Source organism: Patiria miniata, unplaced genomic scaffold (genome assembly GCF_015706575.1).
Source record: "Patiria miniata isolate m_02_andy unplaced genomic scaffold, ASM1570657v1 HiC_scaffold_22, whole genome shotgun sequence".
Lineage (NCBI taxonomy): Eukaryota > Metazoa > Echinodermata > Asteroidea > Valvatida > Asterinidae > Patiria > Patiria miniata.
The window spans coordinates 1,674,282-1,701,202 of record NW_024037061.1 but is presented as its reverse complement, the minus strand read 5'-3'; the positions used below and the strand labels follow the sequence as shown (position 1 = coordinate 1,701,202).

General features: G+C 42.5%; 2 protein-coding genes across 2 annotated transcripts in view; both read right to left on the bottom strand.

The window, feature by feature from the left end:
* Positions 1-22,488, bottom strand: part of LOC119730610 (midasin-like) — a 55,760-nt gene extending 33,272 nt beyond the window's left edge. The window contains exons 1-28 of the mRNA XM_038203598.1: positions 22,336-22,488; positions 20,789-21,015; positions 19,856-19,943; positions 19,514-19,677; positions 18,396-18,699; positions 16,832-17,041; positions 16,330-16,401; positions 15,042-15,320; positions 13,999-14,177; positions 13,024-13,108; positions 12,631-12,839; positions 12,027-12,239; positions 10,715-10,926; positions 9,378-9,511; positions 8,747-8,883; positions 8,243-8,347; positions 7,910-8,023; positions 7,726-7,797; positions 7,019-7,094; positions 6,193-6,458; positions 5,572-5,750; positions 5,003-5,094; positions 4,497-4,613; positions 3,759-3,905; positions 3,467-3,611; positions 2,103-2,385; positions 996-1,134; positions 185-457 (exon numbers count right to left, since the gene is read on the bottom strand). Of these exons, the coding sequence (XP_038059526.1) occupies positions 185-457; positions 996-1,134; positions 2,103-2,385; positions 3,467-3,611; positions 3,759-3,905; positions 4,497-4,613; positions 5,003-5,094; positions 5,572-5,750; positions 6,193-6,458; positions 7,019-7,094; positions 7,726-7,797; positions 7,910-8,023; positions 8,243-8,347; positions 8,747-8,883; positions 9,378-9,511; positions 10,715-10,926; positions 12,027-12,239; positions 12,631-12,839; positions 13,024-13,108; positions 13,999-14,177; positions 15,042-15,320; positions 16,330-16,401; positions 16,832-17,041; positions 18,396-18,699; positions 19,514-19,677; positions 19,856-19,943; positions 20,789-21,015; positions 22,336-22,440 (4,626 nt within the window). The 5' untranslated portion in view covers positions 22,441-22,488. The remainder of the gene's footprint in view (positions 1-184; positions 458-995; positions 1,135-2,102; positions 2,386-3,466; positions 3,612-3,758; positions 3,906-4,496; positions 4,614-5,002; positions 5,095-5,571; positions 5,751-6,192; positions 6,459-7,018; positions 7,095-7,725; positions 7,798-7,909; positions 8,024-8,242; positions 8,348-8,746; positions 8,884-9,377; positions 9,512-10,714; positions 10,927-12,026; positions 12,240-12,630; positions 12,840-13,023; positions 13,109-13,998; positions 14,178-15,041; positions 15,321-16,329; positions 16,402-16,831; positions 17,042-18,395; positions 18,700-19,513; positions 19,678-19,855; positions 19,944-20,788; positions 21,016-22,335) is intronic.
* Positions 22,489-25,068: 2,580 nt separating this feature from the next.
* LOC119730915 (G-protein coupled receptor moody-like) lies at positions 25,069-26,307 on the bottom strand. The gene has a single exon (XM_038203978.1). The coding sequence runs from the start codon at positions 26,165-26,167 to the stop codon at positions 25,139-25,141; it is 1,029 nt and encodes a 342-aa protein (XP_038059906.1). The 5' UTR covers positions 26,168-26,307; the 3' UTR covers positions 25,069-25,138.
* Positions 26,308-26,921: the final 614 nt, after the last annotated feature.

The window sequence follows — 26,921 nt, the reverse complement described above, 5'->3', positions numbered from 1 at the left end:
TAATTTCTTAAGACCAATACAAAACATTACTTTAGTTTCATTGCCCGATAAAATTTCTCCAGAATATAAACAATTTGAAATTTATACTCATCATTTTCCATTTTTTCTCCTTTTCCACGATGCACACTTCATTTTTATCAAATTCTTGAAAAAAATTACATCAACTTTTCGGAAGCCTACTAACCTCCTTCTTTCCAAAGTCTCCTCCAGGATTCATGGTGGCGACAACGAAAAACTGCTCCCCTGCAACAATCACGTCAATGTCGTCAGCCGTGCTCTCACCGCTTCCCCGCTCGGCGAGTAGCAGCGTGCGCTCGGGCTCCAGCACGCTGTTGAGTCGCTCGAGGACCGAGTCGTCGGCTAGCGAGATCTCGTCGATGAGGAATGCCGCGTCCTCGCGCATGGCCAGGACTAACGGGCCGTCGCACCACTCAAAGAGTTTCTGTTTGTCTTCATCCTGTATTAAAAGGGATACAGAATCATCTGTATTTATCTGAACAGTATATTATTATCAAACAGCTTACTTGGAATAAAGATTGTACAAGTACAAAACACCCGGTGAAATTATTCTGTCTGGCATGCTGTCATTTAGAAGAAATCAAGAAATGTAGGTGATTTCTAACAATCAGTCAATCGACTGATTTTTGAAATACAGAGTGCTATTGACGAATTCATGTTCTGTGATCAAAAGGTTGTGCATTTTTTTTTCAGTTTTCTTGAAAAGTGTAATATCCACTGAGCTGAAACTTCAACGGGTTAAGTTTTGAACATTTTTCTTCAGATTTTGAGTGGTGTTATTATTCAAAACAACACTTGCATGAAAAGCAAATGATCCTATATGCCTTTAACCATCAAACTTTTCCTGGACTTAATTCAAAGTTTCAGAATAATTTGCTCGGGGTTACTCTAGAAGGCCAGTTTAAAGCCGGAATAAGAAAAATATGTTTACAATATCCACAGCTTATGAACCTTGAAACCTAAGCAACCTTTTATACCTTGTCACTACTGTGTTGGCGTACCGGTCGTAGACCCCCCAGGAAGTCGGACGTCTCGGTGTGCAGGTGGCAGTTGACAGTGTACAGCTTCTGATTGGCCAAGGCGGCATGCAACTGACAAATGGTGGTCTTGCCACATCTGTTGATAAAAATCACTAAAATATAATTTGGGGGCTAATCATCCTCACTCGCAGCAGAAGCTGAAGTGCGAAGGACGCGGCTACAACATGGTTGAGCTGAAGGCATGTAAAGGCGCCTTAGGCTACCGCCATACAACCCATGTCTTACCACGAAGAACAGCCAGAGATCGAAAGTGGTGATTTTTTTGCAGACAGAGGAAAACTGGAGGACCAGAAAAAAAACCTTGTGGCACAGGAGAGAATTCCAGAACAACTTGACTCACATATGACCCGAGCCGGGAATCGAACCAGGGCCACAGTGGTGACAGGCGAGCACTTTACGCACTGCACCACCCATGACACCCTAAAGTTTGGGCGACTCTGGTTGACGAATACAGTTCCATATTTTTTCCAAGCATCAAACACATAGAATGTGGAGTGAGCCCCTTGCAAAATGTTTTTGTACTTGAACTTACAAAACCGACAGATTTCTAGATTAACCTCCTTTTTGTTCCACAATGAGTAAATGAACTTAAATTGTCTCTTATTTTTTTTAAATAATTGTAACAAAGGTATGCCTTAGTCAATGATTATCCTCTGTTAATTGTGTCTTGACTTGTGATTTGACGTTCGATCAATTTGATTACAACATCATCCTTAACACTAACCCTCCCGGGTATTTTGGCTCGAAACCCGACCAAACACAGCAACATGCAACACTTAATGACAAGCCTGCCCAGTACAGCAAGACCCATCAGGTCAAAAGTCTCAAGGCCAAACTGCCTCAGAGTCTGTGGTCACCGCACGCAGCAGGATACAACTGTGGCATTGTTCTATGGGACTAGCTCTCATTGTCTCAGAAGCAGCCGTTTATGCACTGGTGTTGATAGCTGAATGCATCAAAGTGCACCAGACTTTTCCACCTGATGCAGTAAGTTTCGTCTGGCAAGATTAGGCTGAACGTGATAGCACGCTAAATTTAACTCACCCGGTTTCACCAACCAACAGTACCGGTTCCTGGAACTTCAGCGCCTGCCCCACCAGCACGGCCAGCCGCCTCATCCCAAATGTCCAGACCACGTGACCGAAGCCCTCGGGTGTTTCCCCTCCCAGGACCCTCTCCAGGATCCCTCTGGTGATGGGAGAGGTGTCCGGGGACAGGCTGAAGAGACGGGCAGGGTCAATCTTGCAGCGGATGTGCTTCTCTAGGACCTCCTTGATGAGAGATTGTTCCTTCGGGCGGCGGACGCGCCCGGCTAATAACAGGTATCCTGAGAGAGCAAAGAAAAGACTCTGACTGATTCAGAAAAGACTGATTCAGCAAGTCCCAACCCATGATGTTTTGACCAAATAAAAATAAGGGTGTCCATCTGAACCGGGTGCCAGAGTACTGGACCGCTGATGACAGGAATCAGTTCCAGATTATGGGATCGGGTATCCGTAACAAACTTTACAAATTACTAAAGTTACTTCTCAGACAATGAAGAAGAAAATTTTGAATGCCATTTGTCGGGAATTTTTAAAATGACAACCAGGCTACATAGGAAACCAAAACAGATTTCATGTTTATGTGCAGTTAAACGCGTGACAGATGACGCTCGACTAAATATTGATTGGCAAAGAACAGTAGGTAAGTTGGCCAACAGAGAGATTGCTGGCATGTAAATCTCCTTTTATCCACTTTGCTGCAAATTGGACCACATTGCCATATCATCCCTTTCAAGTAACTGTCTATATCTCTAAATGTATATGTCCAAATGAGATAGGAAAAACAGCATTGTGTTGAGAAATAATCACTCTTTAAGCGTATATAAGTTATTATTAAGCAAAATAGGAGCTAGTGTTTTAATATTTTTTTCTCTAGAATGTATCATTTTTTTTTATACACACTATATTTCACAAAGTTTCTTTACTTTGTTGCTGAAGGCACTTTAGGAATTTTGATGATGTATGGTCGGAGATAGGATACTGCACTTTTACAAAATATTTATCTCTGGTATCCATGGTATGACATAACTTTATATTCCCGTTTGGGATGTCTATCCCACATTAACCCCCCCCCCCCAGCTAATGTTGGTACTCATTTAGATCCCTGAGAGGGGAAAGTAGTGGTAAACTGGCTTGCCCGAGGACACAACATCCCACCAGCAGCTGGATTCGAGCCCCTGACCCTCTGATCATGAGTCACAAGTTACGAAGCATTCACTATGCCATCATCAGCTATGTGTAATTGGTACTCATTTATATCCATGAAAGGGACAATTAGGGTAAACTGGCTTGCCCGAGGACTCCAAATATATGAACGCCTGACCCTCTGATCATGAGTCACAAGTTACGAAGCATTCACTATACCATCATCAGCTATGTGTTGGTCCCAGTCGTACAGTGTTCCCTGTCCCTGGCTGGCCCGCCGGTAGCGCTCAGCCCAGCGGAACAAGTCCCGTAGTGTGATGAAACCCTGCTTGCCGGAAAACACTCCTGAGCCCTTGCGTCGAGTCTGTGTAAAGAACACATTTGTGTTAAAACCTACTGAGTACAATGCCATTATGCATACGACAGGGTCAATAGATTATAACTGGCCGGTTGAGTGAACAGCAAACTGAACAAAGTTTTATCCGCTCCAAAAATGGGGGGACTTGCCTACCTGAAGGTCCAGCATGACAGCGACCATCTTCTTGCAGTAGGAGAGAGGGATGGCACAGCGCTGATGCAGAATGGTCTCCAGCTCCTTGCTGGGAATCTCGTCAAAGTGAAGCTCCACGAAACGATTCCTGAAGGCCCTGGACAACACCTGAGAAGACAAATGCCAAGTCTTCTTTCAGCCGTCTGTAGTCTAGGCTAGCCTAATCCAGTTGGACCCAAAACTTTTTCAGATTAGGACAAGATTAATTCTGCTCGGGGACTCAGTCAGTCGGTCACCCTTCGGGTCCAGCATTTTCTTGAGACATGAATTGTCAGTCATACCAAGAACCAACAGAGTTGGATAGCGACAGAGTGGTATAACTGCTTTAAAACCACATTGTTGTGAATTGGGCGTACCAGATATGTCACTTTGCAGTGCATCTTACGCATGTAAATATCATCAACGCAGCAAAGTTGATGATCATTAAACCCCTTTTTTATCTGCACCCTGGGAAGTATACAGTTTATTAACTAATAATCACACAATCTGAAAGCAATTTTTCATAGTTGTGATAACGCAGAATGCTTTCTAAGGCGTGATGAAAGTAAAGTGCTATTCAAAGTCACAGCACTGTACACTTAATTGAAAGTAGTCACTTATCTTGCTTACAGACCCGAAAAGACTGATCCCTTGATGAAATCTGATTGAAAGTTTCAATTTGTAAAATCTGTTCTGTTCATATTCCTTTGTATATTCTACCTTTCTTCCTCCGTACTGTCCTGGTGGATTCTGGGTGGCAAACAGCATGAACCGTGGATGGGCCGAGATCATCTCCTGGGTCTCCGGAATGTACAGCTCCCGGTTGTCGTCTAGTAACTGCAATAGAAACATAATTCCCTTTTTCATATCTCTCCGAGTTTGGATGACTTGTGATTGACTTGTGACTCGAGTTGTGATTGACTTATGATGCCTTATGGTTACTTGTTATGACTTTGACGGACTCTGCTTTTGATTGATTGATTCATTCATTCATTCAAGTTTAGCTTTAGTTGCATATCAGCAGCTGTTGAGCGGGCATGGAGAGTCAGTCCAACGCCAAAAATATAAAACAAAGTATTCCCTCAGCAGCCTCGCTTGAAGAATTCGTCAGTGGTGATGGCATGGATGTTGACTACCTACTGCAGGAGGGTGGGTAACCGGTTGCCAGATTTCCGGTCCTTGTCCCCATTAAACACGATGCTAAAATAAATAAGTTTGAGACTTACCCTGTTTAGTGCCTCAAGAACATCGCTCGGTGCAAGATTGAGCTCGTCTAGGATGATCCAATGCCCTTTTCTCATAGCATCAACCAACACCCCTATGAAATAAAAAAAAATTTAAAAATTGATAGACGTCGATTCATTCACCCTCAAATTACTGAACAATTAATAATATTCTTTTAGAACTAAGCAGGGCTGTTATTATCAGAACTAGAAACTTCTTAGCGAAGGTTGATGGTAAGCAGGACAAGTTCTTATCAGAACTAAATATCTACTGAGCGACAGTAGTTATTACCACATGGAGTTACCGCAAACCGAAACGATACTGATACTCCACCACGCAAAGCTCAAATCTTAAATCAATAATATGAGTATTTTTGACCCGGAACTTTGCTGGTTAGACGGGAAAAAAAACACCATGTTGAATACTTCCCACGAGCTGAACTTATAATCTGTGAGATGTTGATCCTGCAATTTTGCTAAGTACAAAAAAACCGAACTGTCTCAGGGACATTGTTTGCACTGGCTCCGTAAGCACAATTGGTAAGCAGAAAATTATAAACTACAAGGCCTACCTTCCTTGAAGACCAGTTTCCCCATTTCGTCGGCCGCGTAGAAGCCCACGTACTCCTGCAGGTCCGTGTGTTCGTGGTTGTTTACTCTGACGCAGTGGTTGCCGGTCGCCATGGCGAGGTAGTGGATCAGACTGGTTTTTCCGACGGAGGTTTCGCCCTGGAGTAGGACTGGGAATGAACTACGGGGGAGGGGAGATGGAATAATTTAATAAATACAATCTTTGAGATAGGGGCAGCAAAAGCTGAGTGCCAACTAGAGAAAACTGAGATTTTGGAGGATATTTAAAATATGCCTGGTGTCAAATAATGGAAATTGTATCTCAAATGGCAAACATTTTAGGAAATATTGAAAACATTGTTCATGGATACAGATACAGATAAAAAGGATTCTCCATCCACTGATATATGTGGTTTGAGTCTCAAGGTCGTTGAAGTATGCCGTTCCCTTTTTTTTGGTGCCGCTCTGTATACAGAGATAGAGGCTGTGTCAAAACAGGTATTTCTGGCTACAGATGGCTACGACTACTCTCTGCAGTGTGTCAATGGGAAAGCCCAAAGCCGTAACCACAAAAGCGTAGATTCAGAAGCCCTAAGTTTCCAGATTTCTAGTTGGTTACTCACCCTGCTGACACAATCCTCGCCAGGTCTCGGAGATTGGCTTTCACGGAGGGCGTCATGACGTATCCTTTCTGCTTCTCGGGCTCACGTTCCCCCGTCGCGATCCAGTACCCCTCCATCTTGACGTAGCTCCCCGCAGCGGGCGGCGGAATCGGGTGGCCCAGGACGCCTTTCATGTTGGCTCGGCCAATCAGCTTCTTGCAGACCAGCTGCTCGACCAATGGGTGGGAGGCGCGGTCCAGCTGGGTCAGGAAGCTCAAACAGAAGCTCTGAGGATTTTTGGGGTTGGAATAGACAGCTTCAACCATTTAAAAGTTAAACAACGAAATTGACTGGAGTGGGATTGGACCTGCAACCTCTGATGCTCTACCAACTGAGCTCTCCAGCCCAGCGCTGGTGGTTCCCATTCTGTCAATGTCTTTGTTGAGGGTTTTATGGTTTTTGGCCCTTAAACATTGACAAAATTGGGAACGGCAATCCGGAGGTCGCAGGTTCAAACCCCACTCCATTCAATCTGTTTGTTCAAGTTTAAAATTATTATAATGCACCTAGTCAGTTTCCCGTTGTAGTATATTTGAAAATAACTTTCAAAAATTAACAAAAGTCCAACACATTCATAAGTGTAAATATGGGTCAATACATTTAATAGGCAAATTCGGAGAAGAAACGTTGGAAGCCAGGGACTTCATTTCTTTGCTTTTATAATTTGAGGATATCAAACTTGTAAAAAATTAAGAGGGCCAGATGTTGTAAATTCAACACAATGAAAGAAAATAATTTTAACAAATAATTGCTTAGCTGGGATTAAAATTTCAGTAATCGTTCTAACCTCATATAATGACCTCATGACACTTCCGCAGGGGTTGGTGGAGGCATAGCGCAACGCCCTGCACAAAGTACGCAAGCTGCAAAAAATCAAGTATCATTAAAATTATTAAACCAGAAACAATAAAATGGTAAAGCCTCTTACAGAATTCCAGATATTTTGCATGAACAATTGTAGTAGCTACTGCACTACGCATAATTGAAACACTGATCATTATTCACAGTATTCATAAGACGGAATTTGCATCGGGGTGATGTAATATTGGATTTTGGCCTTCGCCAACGTATTTTTATACACACCGTATACTCAGTCTTGTCCCTAGAGAAAAATGTCCAAACTACTTGGATGGACTCGAACCATCTGACCCCGGCAAGCTCGGTGGTGGGGTGCGGAGAGGTCTGCACTAGAAAGCAGGAGGTCTTGGGTTCGAGTCCCATCCGAGTAGATTGCGAATTTTTCTCACAATCACTCCGGACAACACAGAGAACACAGTGTTTATAAAATACGTGTAGGGCAATACCCAATATTGAACAAAAATAAACTTCAGGAAATTGGCAGTTTTAGGCACTTACTATTCTAAACTTTGCATGCACTTTTATACAATTTTTTTTTTGAGAATAAACTTCAACATGTGATAAACTAAAATGTACAAAATAATAAATAATAGGTACTGATCTTTTTGAAATATTGTAACAAGGTTTCATTTGTACCTGTAGTGAGGTCGGTGTCCGGTCCCATCTGCAAGTTTCATTTCAGCTTCCTTACGAACAGCCAAATAAAACCTGGAACGATAACAGAAAAATGTATGAAAGTAAGAAGTTTTCAACTTTGACTCTGTCAAAACCATTTGACCTTCGTTTTGTTTCTCATGGAGAAATGTCTGATCCTACTCACTGTACGATTCCGTCCAGTTTGTCTGGTGGTAGCGCCAGGCCTCGCAGGTAGTTACTGACCAGGATCTTCAAGTCTTGAGTCTCTTCTAGCTCATCGACAAAGAATTCTGTGAATCTGTAAAAGGAGGAAAATGGCATTACGTTTTCTCAGGATAAGGAGTTACCGAAAGCACATATTTTGACTCAAAGCTTTGCTTCGCGGAAATGGAAACAAGAATTGGGCTTAAATTCAAAAAAAAAAGTCTTCGGTTTCTGGTACGGAGCTTGCCCCAAAAGTGGTGCGGCGACGCATTATTACTATTTTGTTTTACTTTATCAGCTTCATGTACATTACCTGTTTCGGATGCCAGGGGGTAGTTCTTTCTTGCCGACATCGGTCGCCGGGTTCATACAGGCAAACAGCCTGAAATCCTTGTGACGAACGATGGGCTCCGAGTCACTGCAACCAACAGGATGCGATATCGTATTACTCAAAAAAACAAAGTAATATTTTGGTGGACCCAAAAATAACACAGCAAACTTCCATCAAAATGTCTATACAACTCTCAAGAAAAAGCTGTGTTTGAGGCTGAACAAAAATGAGTGTGATTACATACAATTAACTTGTAATAATTCATAAGTCTTAAATTTCAAATCCTGTTTCAAATATGAAAATAAATTTCTGGAACAGACTCCCACATATGTAAAAACTCACCATCAAGAAAAGAGAGGTTCAAAAAATAGTTTCAATTTCTGCGCATTTTGCTGGAAACCTTTCTAGGAACCTATCACTCTTAGTTGAGGACGGTATATGTTTTGTAATTTTTATAAGCTACCCAGGTCACGTAAAATGACTCACCCTCGCTCTAACAGGGTAACCGTTCCCTCGGTGCTTTCCAGAAGACCACTCAAGCATTCTAGAGTCTCTGCGGTGGCTAGGTTGATCTCGTCCAGAAGAACCCAGTCGCCGTTACGGACAGCTTGCACCAGGGTGCCCTGTTAATGTACGGAGAATTTGACTGATCAGCAAGTTTAGAAAACCTGAACCCTTTGCGAGTCAATATACAAATATTGAGTGGCTCAGAGTGGAATGGGAGGAATATTATCGCAAGGTAAAATCTGGACTTTTTAAAGCCAATCAATATTTGTTTTATATAACTGACATATAGATCCTTGTCATTTGATTTACAGTTAAAATGAACTTCTATTTGAATACAACATTGGTGGGCAATGTATTTCTCCCTTCCAAACCACCCCTTCACGAAATGTTTGAACCCAAGTCTGTAGCTACTGGGTCTTGGGAACAATACGCGCTACGCGCAATGCTCAACGCGCACATCAGCATGCATTTGTGACTTGCGATTGAATTGTGACCGAGTCAATCTCAATTTGGGATACAAGTAATAACAATTATTCACATTATGAAATACTGTTTTTATCCTGGGTAAACAAAGGTATTCAGTGGAGTACTGGTAAGGGTCTAACTTTACCTCTACAAAGGAGAAGGCCAGGGCGTTTTCGGAGTGCTGCAGCTGCGTTTTCAAGAGTTGAATCCTCTCGCCGATGGATCTCCACTGGCACCTCATGGTAGGACTCTGTTTGCCTGAACTGCTTCCAGCTTCCTCTGTGAGGGATACAAAAAGATTTATATGAATTTTCTTAATAATGAAAGGTTTGTGGAAACACCATGTGAGAATAATTTCTCAACTAAGAGAATGGTTCTGAAAAGAGCCAGAGGTATAAACTCAACGTTTCGGTCAGTATGCTCTGACCGTCTTCAGGAGAGTGTCTCCTGATCACACTCTCCTGAAGACGGTCAGAGCATACTGACCGAAACATCGAGTTTATACCTCTGGTTCTTTTCAGAACCATTCTCTTAGTTGAGAAATTATTTGCACATGGTGTTTCCGCAAACCTTTCATTATTTAGTATCTCCACCACACAAAACCTCAAATCTTACTGATGAATTTTCTTTAAATTGTGTAGAGCCTCAGTAAGTGCAAAGCAATATACATTTGTTCACATTTTGTGTGCAGGCATGGTCTTAATGCCACTCAAAATGTGATGTCACAACATTAGGTCTATTCGTCCTTTCTCTTGCATCTAGCCACTGTATGCATGAAAAATGACTCAATTCAAGATTTCGGATTTCCTTCACTTCATGTTTTCAAACCAAACGTGGCTCGGGTTGGGCACTTCTTCTTCTGAAATGTTGAATTCAACCCACAGTCATGGCTTTCCTACTCACAAAATTAGGTCTATTCGTCCTTTCTCTTCCACCTACCCACTGTGTGTATGAAAAAAAGACTCAATTCAACATTTAGGACTTGCTTCACTATATGTGACCTGTTCTGTCAAAATCTGACTTTTCTGGGCATAAGGTCGAAAATGATATTTTTACATATTGTTAACATATGTTCTTTTTCCTTTTAATGGGTGGTTTGATTTTTGAAACCGGTCATTCCTGGGCAGAGTTATGCTATTTTGAAGTTCATTGTGTCGAAAAGTAGAAATCGGAGAAAATGGCCACGAACGTCACAAAACAGTTTAACTGATATACCTTATCAAAATCATCAAAAATAGTATATGTAGAGTTCAAATTAGGGTTTCAAACTTTTATAATATATTTTAGACAGGTTCAGGATTACAAATATGCAAAAATTTGAAAATCGATAAAAATCACCCCCACAGCGTTTTTTGGCCCTATCTCAATTTCAACCTCTGCCCAGAAGCGTCTGCTTTTGACAGAACAGGTCACATATCTTTTTAAAACCAAACGTGGCTCGGGTCGGGCACTACTTCCTCTGAAGTGTTGAAATCAACGCACCATCATGGCTCTCCTTCTCGAATCTCTTGACCGCCGCCTGGTGGCAGTGGCCCATCAGCTTGAGCAGGTCCTGCCAGCGCTGGGCGGTGAAACACTCCTGTAGGTGCATCAGGAACTTGACGTTCTGCTTGCGGGAGAAAGTCTCCACGAAGAGGGTTTCGAAGGACTCGCGGACGGGCGAGATCAACTGCCTGAAATCCACTGGCTTGAACCTGGGTTTGTAGAAAAAGTATCAGAATCATGGCTTTGCTTACTGTAATAAAACAGACTTTCATTTAAGAAGTTACAAAAACAGAGGAAACTCCAACCTTTACAAGACTGTACAGGGTGAGTAAAAAAAAAACCGAAACCCAAATGTCGGGACTATTGTTTTAGTGAAGTTCTGCATGTAGCACTTTCAAAATCTAGGATATAAAAGCCCAATTCATAAGCTTTCTTTTAGTACAAGAATCATTCAAATCACTCATGTACTTTTCAAGTTATGGAATTTTAAACACAAACACCGTTTTGAGGTTCTGTCCACGGATCACAAAAAAAGGTAAGTGTTCTTTCAGCAAAACGAAAACAATTGACACACATCCCTATGTGATTTGTGAAATTGCTACATGCAGAACTTCACTAACAAAATTGTCTGGACAGTTGGGTTTCCGTTTTTTTTAATCATCATGTATATAGTGTTTTTCAATTTCTGTGGAAACAAGGAAATCAGCTGATCCAAGGGAAATGTCGCATGTCTGATAAAAATTCATGTTAAACTAAATTCATAAATGCCTAAGACAGTTTACCCATTCCTTTTGGTCGAGAGCCTGTCATGTGCAAAATGAGACAGAACTTGGCAGAGGTTGAAATGAGGGTTTGCGAGTATTAATAAAGGAAATGAAATTCTCCTTTCCATACTATTTGCTGTACTTCAATCAGACATTCTGTTGACAAGTTATGGCTGTTTAAAATTTGCATTTATCGACAAGTCAAACAACTAAAAATACTGAGAAAAAGGCCTTTAAAATTCAAGTTTTGTAGTCATAAAAATAAAAAGATGCCAATTGCTTTTCCTTAAAGACACTTTTATTCCAAATTGTTCATGCTATTTCTTAAAAAAAACGTGTAGTAGACATATCAAAAATTACATGTAACAATAAATCTGGAAATCGGGGAAAAAATCACCCCATTTGGTTTGCCTTCTTTCTCCACTACGGCCTATACCAAGTTCCATCTCATTTTGCCAGAGCGCCTCACAAATACCAATTTTGGAAAGAATCTTTTTGGGGGGATGAAACTCAAAAAATAGCATTGGGAACAGAACTTTATTTACCCTCCCAAAAGGTCGGTGCTGTCGCTCTGTTGGTTCATGTTGACGACCTTTAACCTTCGACCTGTCAGGTCAGCCAGGTATTGCACGGAGGAGGTCTTGCCTGTGCCCGTCTCTCCTACGAGCAGCACCGGTTCGTTGTTGCTGATGCAGACGGCTACTCGCTCTAGGAGGACGCTCGCCGGCCGTGTGAAGGCAAAGTTTGATAGCTGGGATCTACAGTGGAGGATATGGAAGTATTTTGGTGAATGTTTGGTCAAAAGATTGATAAATGCAGTTGTCTTAATTTTTATGCCCATTTGACTTGTATAACCCTAACCTCTGTGGACACGTGTGGTCTAACGGTCGAGCATAGAATTCATGATTGTGAGATTGTGGGTTCCAGCCCCGCCATGGCCATGCGTGTTGTGCCCTTGAGTAAGGCGCTTTACCTCAATTACTCCTCTCAACCCAGGTGTTAAATGGGTACCGGCATTATTCAATGCTAGGAAGGTAACAGACTCGCTGTGGAGGAGGTGTGGCGATCCCCCCACAGCAGCATTTCATGGACTCGAGTCTGAAGACCACCTAAACCAAATGGCCCAAAAGTTGAGGAACCTTGACGTACCTCTGTATTTTTATCCTTTCCTCTTCCTTCCTGGTTAGCCTGGCTCTTCCCATGGTCACGTACTCCTGCTGTATGTCAATGTTGGGCTTGTAGCTGTTGACAAAGAAGCCGCATTTCTCCAGGCTAAGGTTGAGTCGGACGCCCACTGCCTCCGCGACGCTGGCTCTGGTCTTGGGCTTCGGCAGGGCGGCACAGAAACAATCTAGGGCCTAGTAACAAAGTCACTTTTTAGTGATTAAACTTTCAGGAATACTTACTCTTAATTGGGGAAACACTGTGTGAATGATTTCAGAAAACTGTTAGGATGTCGTTGATATGGTTTAGACAAAATAGACAACAAGTTTCAGTTTTGTGAATACGGCCCCTGGATCAAAATATTTGACACGATCATACCTCTAGGAAGACATTGTTGGCTGGGTTGGTGGCTATACGGCCATCAATCCTGGCGGCTATACGGCCACACCACTTCAGCAAGTCCCTGGACAAAAAAATAATAATATTCAATATCTTAACTATAATAAAATTGGTTTGATCACGATTTCATCAATGACACTCTTTATTCCAAAAACTATTCTATTGACTGATTCTTGGAAATCAGGTATATTTCTTGATTTCTTATAAATGACAGCAAGCCAGACGGAATAAGTGTTTAGTACTAGTACACTGTTTAGAGGTATAGTCCATCATTTGTAATTTGTGCATTTTGTTCGTTTGAAGCAACAATAGTGCTCAAATTCTAAAGAAGGGTGATGAACAGCTAACCCGATGAAGTTTCAGCTCAGCTTAAGCTGTATATTTCAAGAAAAACAACATTCTAGGATCTCCATTTCAAATCAAAAGTTGCTGAATCATGTTTTTAACTGGGCCTGAATTCAGAGCTGGAGACACGTTCTCACTGAGCCGATTGCAGCTACGCGACGTCGCGCACCGATCCGACGAATTATAGCAACCGCGCGCGTGTGTGCGTCGTGTCAACGCTTGCGCCCACTTCGCCGAATAACAAAACGAACTTCTCTAACGGCAATTTCCAACGGTGCTTCTTAAGACACACCGTTGGAAAGGCCTTCTTTCGTAGATTTCTTCAAAATGACAGCTTGCTAGAAAAAATAATTTCACAGGGAGTTTAGTTCCCTTACTATCTTTCAACCAAGTATGCTTTTTCAACAAAAAATACGCCTGGTATTTTTGGGATAGCTGCAAATGATGGACTCTGGCTTTAATCCACGTGAGCTTTTGGACAACAATTCGGAAGGTTACTTTTGGGATAAATGCACATTTCTGTATGCCTTTCATGCTGATTGAAGGCCAAAATAGCTAGTCTCCCCATTTTAGTTTATTGAATTAAAATTTTAAAAATGTCAAAGCTACCTTGTGGAAATCAGACGACCTTGGTGACCTGTGACCTCTGCCGGGGTCACGACACGTCCGTGCTGCTCATCTGGTTTGGTCTCTTGTGGGTCATCATGGCTACCGGACGACAGCATGATGAAGATGTCCAGGAGCTTATCAACCACGGAGGTCAGCTTGGGGTGAAGGGTCACAACCACCTGGGGTCAAAGGTCAATGAAAGGGTTATGATGTGGGTGACAAAGAGGATTTATAACTTTGTGAGTACGTCAGACATGATGCTACTGACTAAAGGAAAGTAGATGTGCCTAACTAAGAATATTGGTCAGCACAATTTTGATGAAAAAAAACATCCTTTTTGCAACACCTGAAAAGGGCTTTAACCATAACTCCCTAGGCATTTTTGTTAAGATGCAACCTCAATCCTGCAAAATCCTCCAACTGCCTCCATGTAAAAATTGCAAACAGCCTCAATCCTGCAAAATCATCTTTAATTTTTTGAATGTGATCCTTGGAGGGGTGACCACTGCCTCAATCCTGCAAAATTAACCAGCAATCACTGTCAATGTGTTGAGGCAGAGCCAGTGACATCCTGGAGCAGTGCAGAGGATTTCAAGTGTAATGTAGGCCTAAATGTATGCTCGGATGAGCATAAACAACACAAAAGGTCTGGCCTAAGACCTTGACACAGTGCACTTTCCAAAATCAGTTACACATGTTTTGCCATACAGCCTAAATCCTGCAAAATCCTCCATCTTGCAAAGAGGATTTTGTTGCTTTTTAGGCACAAACATATCCACCCTGCAAGTAGACTGGTTCCAAGTTCCTACATTTTCAATTCTAATAGGTGGACAGGAACCAGACTTCCCTGCAAGAATTTGATTATTGTCCGAAAGCAAATAACTAAATCAATAACTAAAGGTTTGCTAATTTTTGGAATATCTCATGCAAAAGTGAATAATTTTTGTACTGCTAGGAAAAATGGCAATTTTAAAAACGCTTTTTTTTATGAAAGTAAAAAATACATGGATTTTCCATCTGTAAATGGACACCCTCCCAATCACCTGCTGTAGCTCCTCCCTCGAAAGGGGTTCCACGTTAACCTTTGACCACATGCGATCCAGCAATGCAGCGTGGGATACGTGCTGCCTGAAGAACCCACCGGCGCCGGCCGTCAATCGCTGCGTGGCGAAGAGCTGGAATCCCGGAGCGGCACGCACCACGTCTCCATGCCCAGGCAGGGACAGGGAACCGGCTTCCAGCAAGGGTACCAGTACAGAGATGACGTCCATGGGTGCGTAGTCGATGTCTTCTAGTAGGATCCAGTGTCCGTTGGTGACAGCCTGTAAAATATAAAGTAATAAATGACATTCACTCTTTTCCTCTTGAAACGTGGTTGGTTATTTTTCTCTGATTTTAATTACATGTATGTTCCAACCCTTATTTTCTAGAAAGTACAGGGTGACCCCAAAAAATGCAACCTTAAAACATTTGCCTTTTAAAAAAAAAGGGATCGGTGGATTTTTACGTTTCGGGTATCAGATTAAAGCTGAGAGTTTTTTCTTTAAATACTGAACAAATCATGAAAATAGCGCTTTGGGTTGCTGAGAAAATGCCAATTATGTACGAGTAGTCATTTATCATCCTGTACACAAGTACTTCAAACAGTGAAACATATTTACTGTAAGCCTACTGTGCAATTATCCATCATTTGTGCAATTTCTTTAGCATTTTGACATATTTATGATGCTGAAAGGGTTTAAAATAGGACTAAAAAGGATGAGATACCTGTTCAGGTGGAAAATAAAAGGTATTTCCATCAAATTCATTTGTACTCTTGTCATATTATGTGCCATGTTGTTTGTAAGGATTAGGACATGCACAAACAGGTATAGCGAAAATCCCTTATTGTGGTAATTTTTTATGTATACAGGATAAAAAATGACTACTTTTACATAATTGGCATTTTCTCAGCAACCCAAAGTGCTATTTTCATGATTTTTTTTTCAGCATTTGAAAGAAAAAGCTCTCAGCTTTAATCTGATACCAAAAACATAAAAATCCATCGATCCCTTTTTTTTTGAAAGGCAAATGTTTTAGGTTGTATTTTGTTGGGTCACCTTGTATAAGGTACTCTATAAATGAGGTTCAAAAATAGATATGGGGTATAAAAGTGAAGCAAGGCACTTTACACACAGACACACAGACTGCAATTTGGGATAGTTGCTATTGCCATTACCAATTAAAAAGGGGAAACTTTTTTTTATAAAAAAATCACCAATGTTAAACAAAAACCTTTTTCAAGATACCGGTTTTGAGGGAAGTAAGAATGGTTGGTAAGTTGTGGTTTACCTGTGTTAGCGCTCCCGGTTGCCAGACGAATTCTCCTGGAATATCGGTGCAGCGGTAAGTACCAATCAAGGCCTAAACAAAAAAGGAATTACAAAAAATTGTAATTATGATCATTTTTTAACTCTCCTAAAATGAGATGAAAGATAATGTTACATGTGAAAATGATCTTCAGAAATTTGTTTTTGTGTTCTGTAAAGAAATAATTTATAAGTGTTGGGAGGGGGGGCTGAAAACATCTTTTCACTAGCACATACGTTGTAATCGGTTGCTATGTGTTACCATTCAGCACTCCTGACTCAATAGCCATTCAGTTCTATGAAAACGGGTCTGGAAACCAGACAAGATTTAGGATGATCCTGGATGTAAGCACCAATCTATACAATTTACATCTGTTCCCATAGAGATGTGCTTAAAGAAGGGGCTTGTCATCATGGCTTCAGAGATTCTTTTGTTTTGTTTCGCCAGCATTTTTTTAACCAAGAGAGGGCGCCCTTTCCCCTACCTTGCTGTCGGTCTGGTCCCCGAGCTGCACCTTCAGCAGGTCGGGGGTTTTCCTCCGGCCCGTGACCTGGGCCAAGTGGTCAACGAGGGCGCTCTTGCCGCATCCGACAGCGCCCTCTAGCAGCACGGCGGTGCCCGACGAGACAGCCAGAGCCAGGCTATGGAGGTTGCGGGCCGTGGATGGGACCCTGACCATTGTATGGGATGTATCCTGTGACGAAAAAAAATGGAACCGTAAAAAAAAAAAACTCTAGTTGAAACAATGATTATAATCAACACAATCGAGTCTTCACAAATCAATCTCAAGCTAATTGCAAGTCCGTCTGTCTCAAGTCAAGTCACAAGTTTTTCACATGAGTTGTGGCAAAAGTTTTGCTTCGTTATTGTTCATCCGCTGCGACTTGCGACCGGACTAGTGATGGACTTGAGCACATCTCTGATTGGAAACAACCTCACTTGTGATGGACTTGCGATTTGACTTGTGATTTGAATGTGATGGACTTGTGATGGACTTGCGACAGACTTGTGATTTGACTTGTGACAGACTTGTGATTTGACTTGTGATGGGCTTGTGATTTAACTTGTGATGGACTTGTGATTTGACTTGTGACAGACTTGTGATTTGACTTGTGATTTGACTTGTGATGGACTTGTGATTTGACTTGTGACAGACTTGTGATTTGACTTGTGACAGACTTGTGATTTGACTTGTGTCAGACTTGTGATTTGACTTGTGTCAGAGTTGTGATTTGACTTGTGATTTGACTTGTGACAGACTTGTGATTTGACTCGTGACAGACTTGTGATTTAACTTGTGACAGACTTGTGATTTGACTTGTGACAGACTTGTGATTTGACTTGTGACAGACTTGTGATTTGACATGTGACAGACTTGTAATTTGACTTGTGACAGACTTGTGATTTGACATGTGACAGACTTGTGATTTGACTTGTGATGCAGTGGTTTGGCTTGTGATGGGTTTTTTTCCATGTGGGAACGCAGTGTTGCTAAGCTTTTCCGGATGAGAAAAGCATTTGTTCTAGGTAGTATTTTTAGTGAAACTGTGCAAGTAAATATTTTGAGTTTTAAGACAACGTTCATCAAGAACTTTGGCAACAGTGGTTATCATAATGTTTTTGAATCAGAATTTTGATGATGAAATATCTATTTGCCAAGGCTTGTTGTCACACATGCATCTATGGTAATTATATTCAGTCACTTCTATGGGCTCTGTGCACCAACAAGAGAGGGCGCTTTTTGCCCACTTTCGAGAGCCCAGTGGGCGGAATACACCCTGCGCGTGTTCTGGTTCACGCACGTATAATGCAAAGTAACTGCACGAGTAATTTTATTATGAATGTGCAGAACGCAATAGTGTCTTCGTGTGAGCGTCAGGCGTCGTCGGTAATGCGTTCAAATGTCTCTCCAAGTGGTCTCCCAAACTTTCCCTTTCTTACCGTTGAGGGGGTACTTGTGCACCGACCCAATAGGCGCATGTGCAATCACCGGCTGTAGACAAGTATAAGTTGGATACAACCTATTTTAGGAATTTGAGAAATATCACCTTTTTCTCATGGCCAGCTTTGACAGGTAACAGCACCCCGCACACCGCAGCAACAGACGGACTCAGATCCGCGCCGACTAACTCGCGCATCGTGTGTGTCGCTTTCTCTCGTCGCTCGAGGTCAAAGGTCACATCTGAGTTCAAGAGCAGGCTGGCGCTGCGGCGTGTCGCTTCAAGCTGTTTTGCCTCCTCGTGTCCGAGAGTCAGAAGCCTCAAGTCATCAGGAGTGAAATGATTGGTGAGAAGCGCCTGGATTGGTTGGTCAGCCATGTCTGTTAGGGTGGCTGCTATTTGTAAGGAATACCTGAAAATATGCATGACATTTAAAGAAATTAATTCTACATGTAACTGTCTAGACTTTTTGGTTAATAATAATAATATAATTTGGGAGGCTAATCATCCTTACTCGCAGCTGGTATGCAGAATTGCGAAGGACGCGGCTACAACGTGGTCGGGCCGCTGGCACGTAAAGGCGCCTATGGCTGCCGGCCACATCGACCCATATATGACCACGGAGCACAGCCTGAGATTGAAAGTGTTTGATTTTTCGGGAGGGAGGAAAACTGGAGGGCCCGGAGAAAAACCCTCGTGGCACAGGAGAGAACCAACGCACAACTCTATTCACATGTGATCCGCGGCCAGGATTCGAACCATGGTCACCTTGGTGAGAGGCGAGCGCTTTACGCACAAGCCACCCATGCCACCTAAGATCCCTTCCAAGTTCGCATGTACCACTTTATACTTCTGGGTGCAACTCTTGTAAAGTGTCTTGCCCAAGAACACAAGCACCATGTTCCCTACTGAGGTTGAACCAATGTACCATGGGTGGCGAGAGGCAATTGTAATTAAGTGTCTTGCCCAAGAACACAAGCACCATGTTCCCTACTGAGGTTGAACCTATGTACCATGGGTGGCGAGAGGCAATTGTAATAAAGTGTCTTGCCCAAAAACACAAGCACCATGTTCCCTGCCGGGTTCGAAGCCCACATGCCATGGGTGGAGAGAGGCAATTGTAGTAAAGTGCCTAATAACTCAAGCACCATGTCGGTGCGGACCCATGTACCACGGCACGAGTCCAACACCATAAACCATTGGACCAAGCGCTCCTCTTTTCTTACCATCTCACATCTATGTCCTCGTGGGCAACTAGCTTCATCACAGGGCTCCAGTCCCACAGGTCCACAAACGCCTCTCTTGAATAGCGGAGATACCTGTGGCATGTTGCTAGGATGTCTGTCAGGCTGGGAGGTGGGGTAGGATCGTCTGCCTTGTGCTTCTGTTTCTACAAATTACCAACGGGATTATAACAGAACGGACAATTTTGTTATATAAATTTGACTTGCGGGTCAAGATTCATTTGCGTTAAACTCAGAGTCATGATGGTCGAGTCCACCTCCGAGTTTTCGCCTTTGTGACTCGAGTCCTACAACGCTGCATATTACTGAGAAGAAAGAACCAACCTTTTTCTTTTTTACTTTCACGGTGACTTTCCCACTCAGTAGCCTCTCAAAAACCGGCGGAGCAGTTTGTAGATATTTCATCAAAAATCTGGAGAGCATGAATGGAAATACATATATGAACTTGTATTGATTTAAAGAATAACGGGAAATCATCTCATAATTTCACCAGTCACTGTTGTGTAACATATCCAAAATGGGGCAATTTTAACAACTAGTGATTGAGATTTGAAGGTTTGCATGGTGGAAAGATACTAAGACAAGATAAGTTTGCGGTGACACCATGTGAATAAATCTCTTTTGTGAGCATGTGTGGTTCTGAAAAGAACCGAAGCGAGTCAACGTTTCGAACCCTCATTCTCCTGACGACGGGCAGAGCATACTGTTTGAAACGTTGAGTCCCTCCAGTTCTTTTCAGAACCACACATACTCACAAAAGAGATTTATTCACATGGTGCTACCGCAAACTTATCTTGTCTTAACTAGTGATTGATTTATGAAGTATGTTGCAAACAAACACAAAGCATTGGTTTAAGTAAAATTAGTTGAACTAAAGTAAGTAAAAGAAAAAAAAAGTTTCTCATCCGGGCATTTTGCAAAAATGAAGGAGGCAGGAGCTTTTTTGTTTTTTCGTTTTTTTTTCCCAAGATGGCGGATTTTCTCAAGATGGCGAATGGATTCTTCCATTTTCTCGACTATTTTGCTGATACAAAATTGTATCGAAAGGAGCGGTCACCCTTTCTACATGTAGAGTTTCGGTGGAAACAAATAAAAACAATTTGACATTATATTTGCAAAATATTCAAATTAAAATAAAAAAAAACAAAAAAGCGGCAGGAAAAAAAAGGACAAGGGCATGAATGAGAACCTATGTTTTTTTACTTGGCATTAGCTTGAGTACATTGTGACCTTTTGCAAACTGCCAACAAAACAAACCTGAAGACGTCTGGGTGCAAGTCAAGCACCTTCCCCACGGCTACACACAGCCTCTCGTGCTCCTGCAAGCAAAAGCGCCCTCTTGTGACCACCGCCTGACCAGCTCTCTCCAGCACATCCAGCAAGATGGGACGGAAGGCTTCGGCCACAGGCAAGGTGCATTGTGGGTAGAGGAAGTACTTGGAGAGAGTTGAGAGTAACTGCTGTCGATCCTGAGGCCCCCAGATCTGTGAAGTTGAAGGTGTATAAACCATTGGCATTAAGATAGTTAGTGCACTCTGTGAAGTAGCTCTGTGAACTACCCGGATGCAATACGCGGCCGCAAAAAAGAGCGCACACTAGAGGGCGCGCTTCACTGCAGAGGGCTTCAAAGATTTTGGAATGACAGGCAAAAGCCACCGTGCGCTTTGCCAAAGTTGATGCACGCTCAGTAGATGATTAAAGCTGTTGTCTGGTTCCCTGACCCCATTTGCCTTTTGACTATTAGTATTATTAGGGTGGCCGGGAAACAGTCTGGTAAATATCAGAGACGCCATGCTTTTTCAAAACTGTCAGTCATGCTATAGCTGGGTTGATTTTCTGCTGACAAAATAATTTCGATCTTTAATTGATTTTCAGCTCCCCTAGCAATGTCATCGTCATTTTACCACCAAATTTCCCTCAAAAAATCAAAACCCTGCCCTCTATCTATGACAATGACATACCTGTTTACTGAGAATGTCGCCAACTAGTTTGGTAGATCCAATAATTTTAAAGTGGATTTTGTTCCCTTATAGGAACCAGGCCCTACACTTCACGATCGCCTTGAGCACTTCATATCCTGGACTCGCTCCCTAACGTAGGGAGGAAAGGGAGTCCACCTGGGCTAAGATAATATTCATACAGATATAGGCCTAGGGGGCCTACAATGAAAAAAGTGGCGTCAGGATGCAACATTTTGCCAATAATGACGATTAATATAAGGCAGTGGATATTTTACCGGAGACGGCAAACCTTTAGTAAACCTTTAGTTTGCCGGATATGCACTGAACATGCGCAGTTACTGTTTTTTTGTACTTAAACATTTTCCGGTGACAAATTTTAGTCTGGCTCCATGCCAATATTATTGCTGTAACCTCGTATTCACAAGATGGGATTCAGACCATTTTATAATTTCGGACTTTATTTCCCTTTCAAAAAAAATCCTCCAGAGCCAGAAATCTGAAAAAGAAAATGTAATACTCTGCAATAGAATGTTTGAGACATGTTAAAATAATAAAAGAAGAATATTCTTCTTTATTTGGGGATGGGAAAAAAAACCTTTAAAATGTGGCAGGGATCAGGATCGAACCCGAGTCATCCCGCTCACCAAAGCCTTTGCTTAACTACTACACCAAACGTGCTACACAACTTTTGATGGGAATTTAATACAACTTATAATTCAGCCCTATCTAGTACAGCGCCCTCTGTTGATATGGATTGCCGCCGGCAAACCTTTAGTAAACGTTAGTTTGCCGTCATTACCTCCGGCAAAATATCCACTATCTTAATATAAAACGTGACATTACCTGTTTTGCCAGCAGTTCCCGACAGGTTGAAATCAATGCAGGCTCCGCCACTGCGGAAAGAAGACTGCCCAAATTCGAAGAGACGTCCCAGCGAAATTCATCCATTTCTTGTCATGTCAAATCGTCTCTTTTCAAATAAAAACACTTTGTGCAATACCCGGCCTGTTTATATGGTTAAGCTTGAAGGCTCTATGTTGTTAAAAATCACTAACTTACACGAATTATCTGGTTATTTAACAAGACCGCATGCCCACGACTCGACTTACATGACTTACGGCATGTACGGTTTCGACACAACATGTTTTCTAAGTTCATGAAGTTTAACACGTGCAAACCCAAGGTCAAATGTCAATATTTCGGTCACTTGAGGGCGGGCTTTAAAGCGCGCACAACTGAACTGGAGGAGGTGCAACCACTGATCTCTATATAAAGACCAGTGGGTGCAACCCTGCAATAAAATTCCCATAGACACAAGTGCTAAATGCGCATACTTCAAAATTCTTCTAAAAATACTCAGAACTCTCACAGGTATTCAAGCTGCACAGAAAAATGATGATCAATGTGTCATCTTTCATTTTCTTTTCATTTTTTGGTGGGTTGACAATTGACTTTTCGAGAATCACCCAAAGAAGACGACCCCTAAAAACGATCCCTCCACAACATGGCAAAATAGCGCCACTTTCAAGCCCAATAGCAACCAAAATGCCTGTGGCTCTCAGAACTCTGTAATACAGAATATTTTGCTCGGCTGATGGATTTAGGCCTATTTACCGGTGTGCACCCCCAAAGAACATCCGCATGACATGGTTGTTGAGCGCCCTCTACGATACTTTTATGATACGTACGCAGGTATATATTTTTACCATGAATTCAAGTTTCAGAATTTGTCGAGCAGTTCGATAGCTCAGTTGGAGGAGGCTCGCGTTGTTAAAAAGCTGTAAACAAGAGAGGGCACTTTGGGGATTTTTTGGAGGGGGGGAGGAGGAGGGGGGAGGAGGAGGTGGGGCTGTATCTTGCGTTATTTCGCAAACGGATTGCATTTCTTTACAAAAGTATTGCTTTCAATTTTTCGAAGAACCAAATTGCGCTCGATCACACAGTTATTTCGCAAAACTATCTTTCCACACTTTTTAAGCCTGACGTAATTGGGCTTCCGTTTTATACTGGTTTTCCCTTTAATTGGTTATAGGTTTTCAATTTCATATATTAACACGGAGATCAACAACAACAAAACGTCGGGTGCCCGGCAGAAGGGCATAATGAGCGTTCTGACGCAAAAATAATTTTGAAGAAAATTGCATTGAAAGGTTCCATTGTTCCCCTGCGCGCATTTCCCCTGCGCAAATTTCATTAAAATGGATAAGTTGCATATGCCCTTTTGCTGGGGATTTTGTTCATTACGCGCTATTGGGCATATAAGGGTATATGCACATATGCCTTTCTGCCGGGCACACAACGAAAAACAGAAAACCAATTTCAATGTTGTTATGACTACCGGCCCCTTGTATGGTGTATTCCACTATGGTCGCCCCTTAATGACTACCTCTAGGGGCGACCTAGCTCTCTAGCTAGAGACGAACATATTCCTACTAAAGGTCACCCTGGCCCTAGAGGTACCAATATCGACGTGCACAAACATGACTAAAACATTTTCGCCCCTAGAGGTATCACCCGTTATATCCACGGAGCCAATGTAGCCGGTCGCAGAGTCCTGTCTACGCCACTATTACATATAGCATAGTATGCATGTCTATTGTCTAGTCTACAGGGGTCGTCATCAATATTCGATCAGTACCTCGATTGAAATAAAGCATCGCAACCTTACAGTAATAGCCCTATAAGACATATTCTGATAAACATTTTTCCATAATGAATACTAACATCAAACAACGACTAAATTAGATCGGCCTATTGCGAATATAGTTTGTTGTTTTAGCATCCATGTCATCCCCATATCTTATAATAGTCAGAATTATCTCTCAAAAGAATACATTCATATTACATTAGCAAAGTTGCAAATCAGTGATGTCAATAGTATTAGCTCATCCCTAGCACAAACCAACGCTTGGTCCACCATTGGATTCCCAAGAAACGATTTTCTTCCAAGTAATTATCCGACAGCGGACGTAATTGTCTGTTAAAATCTCATGGAAACCATTAGCACATTCCACTTGCAAGATTTGATTTTTAACATAAATGTAATTGACCCATCCAAAAAGGCTCCGCCCTAAAATGTATTGACCAATCACAGCCGTGGTTCGTGTCCGACATGCTTCGATTTGCATAAGCGCGCGTGATATCCGGTTCGTAAGTGACTTCGTCGTACACGCGCGCGCGTACCACTGATTGCTAGTGCCCATTGTATAAACACTCAACTATGCAAAGGACCTTATTCATGAGAAAGCCAATTTGGTCGTGTTCTCTGAATGCATTTTATTAATTGTGAACTATTGAATGGGATGGTGCCAGACTATTTATACATTCTAGCCTCTCTTTCATTTTTGTTTGTGGGTTAAAACATTAAGGTATGTTTAATCACAAATTTATAATTATTCATTAGAGCAGACTAAAATGTGTAATTAATTTTATGTCATTGCATTCATTTCTCTTCGTACGTTTCAAAAATGAAGATTTTACCTCGCTTTGAATTCAATCTGGCCAACTCGTGAATAGGGCCCATTGCAAGATTGCGGTTATATTGGTTCCAATGCTACACGGCGTGCAGTACGCATCATGGGTTAAGTTGAAATGACGTCACACTTACAAACCGGATTAGAGAGGCGTTTTATTGTCACGTCCTTTCCTAAACGACGAGCGGTTTCACCCTGCCCCTGTATCCCTTTCCACAGAGTAAAATGCGTTTGTAGGCTTTCTTAAAGTGTGTGTTCAGCCACGCGTACACGAAAGGATTGAGGGACGAGTTGGTCAGGAGGAGTACGACTCCAAGACGTTGGTAGATGGGATCGACGATGAAGAAGTGCATGATGCTGACGGGAGTGAAGCAGAGGACGAGCAGGATGAAGATGAGCGCCATCATCTTGGTCAGTTTGACTTCGGCCGGGTGGAGGATCTGTCGCCAATGCCCGAAGGATCCCCGGCTCCTGGGCGCAGTTTGACGCCTCACGCGTCTCTGGCTGAGGTAGAGAGTCCGGAAAGTCAGGCAGTACAGGCAGGGGATGAGGACGAAGCAGGTTGCCAAGAAGTAGATCATGATGAAGTTGATGTACCAGAACTCCAGGTTACCAGAGTCCTTCAGGAAACAGAAGCGGAGGACTGGGTGGTACTGGATGCCGCTGATGCCACTCCAGGAGTGGATAAAGATGAAGAGCAGCGCAACGAACCAGTTGTGGATCAGGATGATTGCCACGGACTTGCAGCCGAAGTACTTACGGTAGGTCTGGCGCGGGCGGGAGACGAAACAGTACCGGCTGGCGGCGATGTCCGTCACGGTGAGCAGGGACACGCCCACGCAGAGGAGGAACAGGTAGCACAGCCAGCGGCACCAGAATATGTCATGCGGCCAACCGTAGTCGAAGAAGGAAACACCGATGGCGGGAATGACGAAGACGTTGATCAGCAGGTCGGCCACGCTCAGGTTGACGATGAAGGCGTAGGATGTGGTCCGGAGCCTGGGCGATATGGCCACCGAGACAATCACCAAGATGTTCCCGACGAAACCGACAACAGCCAGCAAGCCGACGTACACCGTGACTCCAACGCGTTCGCCGAAGCTGTCCGAGTTTTGCGACGGAATGGAAGTTGGGGCGGTGGAGCTGTTAGCGAACTGATAGCTATCCATGTTGCTGTCCATGGCGTAGTGTGAAAAACTCATAGGTGCACTATCTTCTCTTTCCCCCACTCTCCGTTTCGATTTCTCTGTTTGTTTTCTGCGCCGATCGGACAAGTCTTAAAACCCTCTTCTATTAATCATTGACCCTTAGGCAATAACGTGTGACCATTTTGCTGGTGACATAATAGATCGAATGTATTAGATACAGTGGCGCCTACAGCAGAATACGGCTTGGTCAATATAAGGGCTCATCCAGCACCGGTACTAAATCTCATGCTTTTGAGTTTTATTTCCGTAAGTCAGCTCGATCACACTGATATATTCATCCGTCAACCGTGCAAGCCAAGATATTTGCATACTTGAATTCTCTCTTTCCGTTTTTAACCGTCGCTATAAGTTCAGTTTAGTGGGACAGATAGGGGAAATATTTGATGGGGATGTACCTTTGATGATACAAGCATGGCATTTGGCACACAGTCAGAGTATGTCATGAGAAAAATATTTGGCTACAGGGTCATCGCAGATAATGTTGACAAAATATCGGTAGGATAAAAAAAAAAGGGCAGCCATTTTGAAAATGACCGAACCGTAGTTATACATTATAGGATCCTTAAAATCATATAGGACCATTCGATTTTCATGCAGTTTTTGTTTCCAATAATAACAGCACTCCAAATCCAAGGAAGATAAAGAACGTCCAAACATTAACTTGTCGAGGTTTCAGCTCAGTGGATATTACACTTTCCGAGAAAAATATTGAAAAACCATGCACAACCTCTTCATCACGAAACATGAC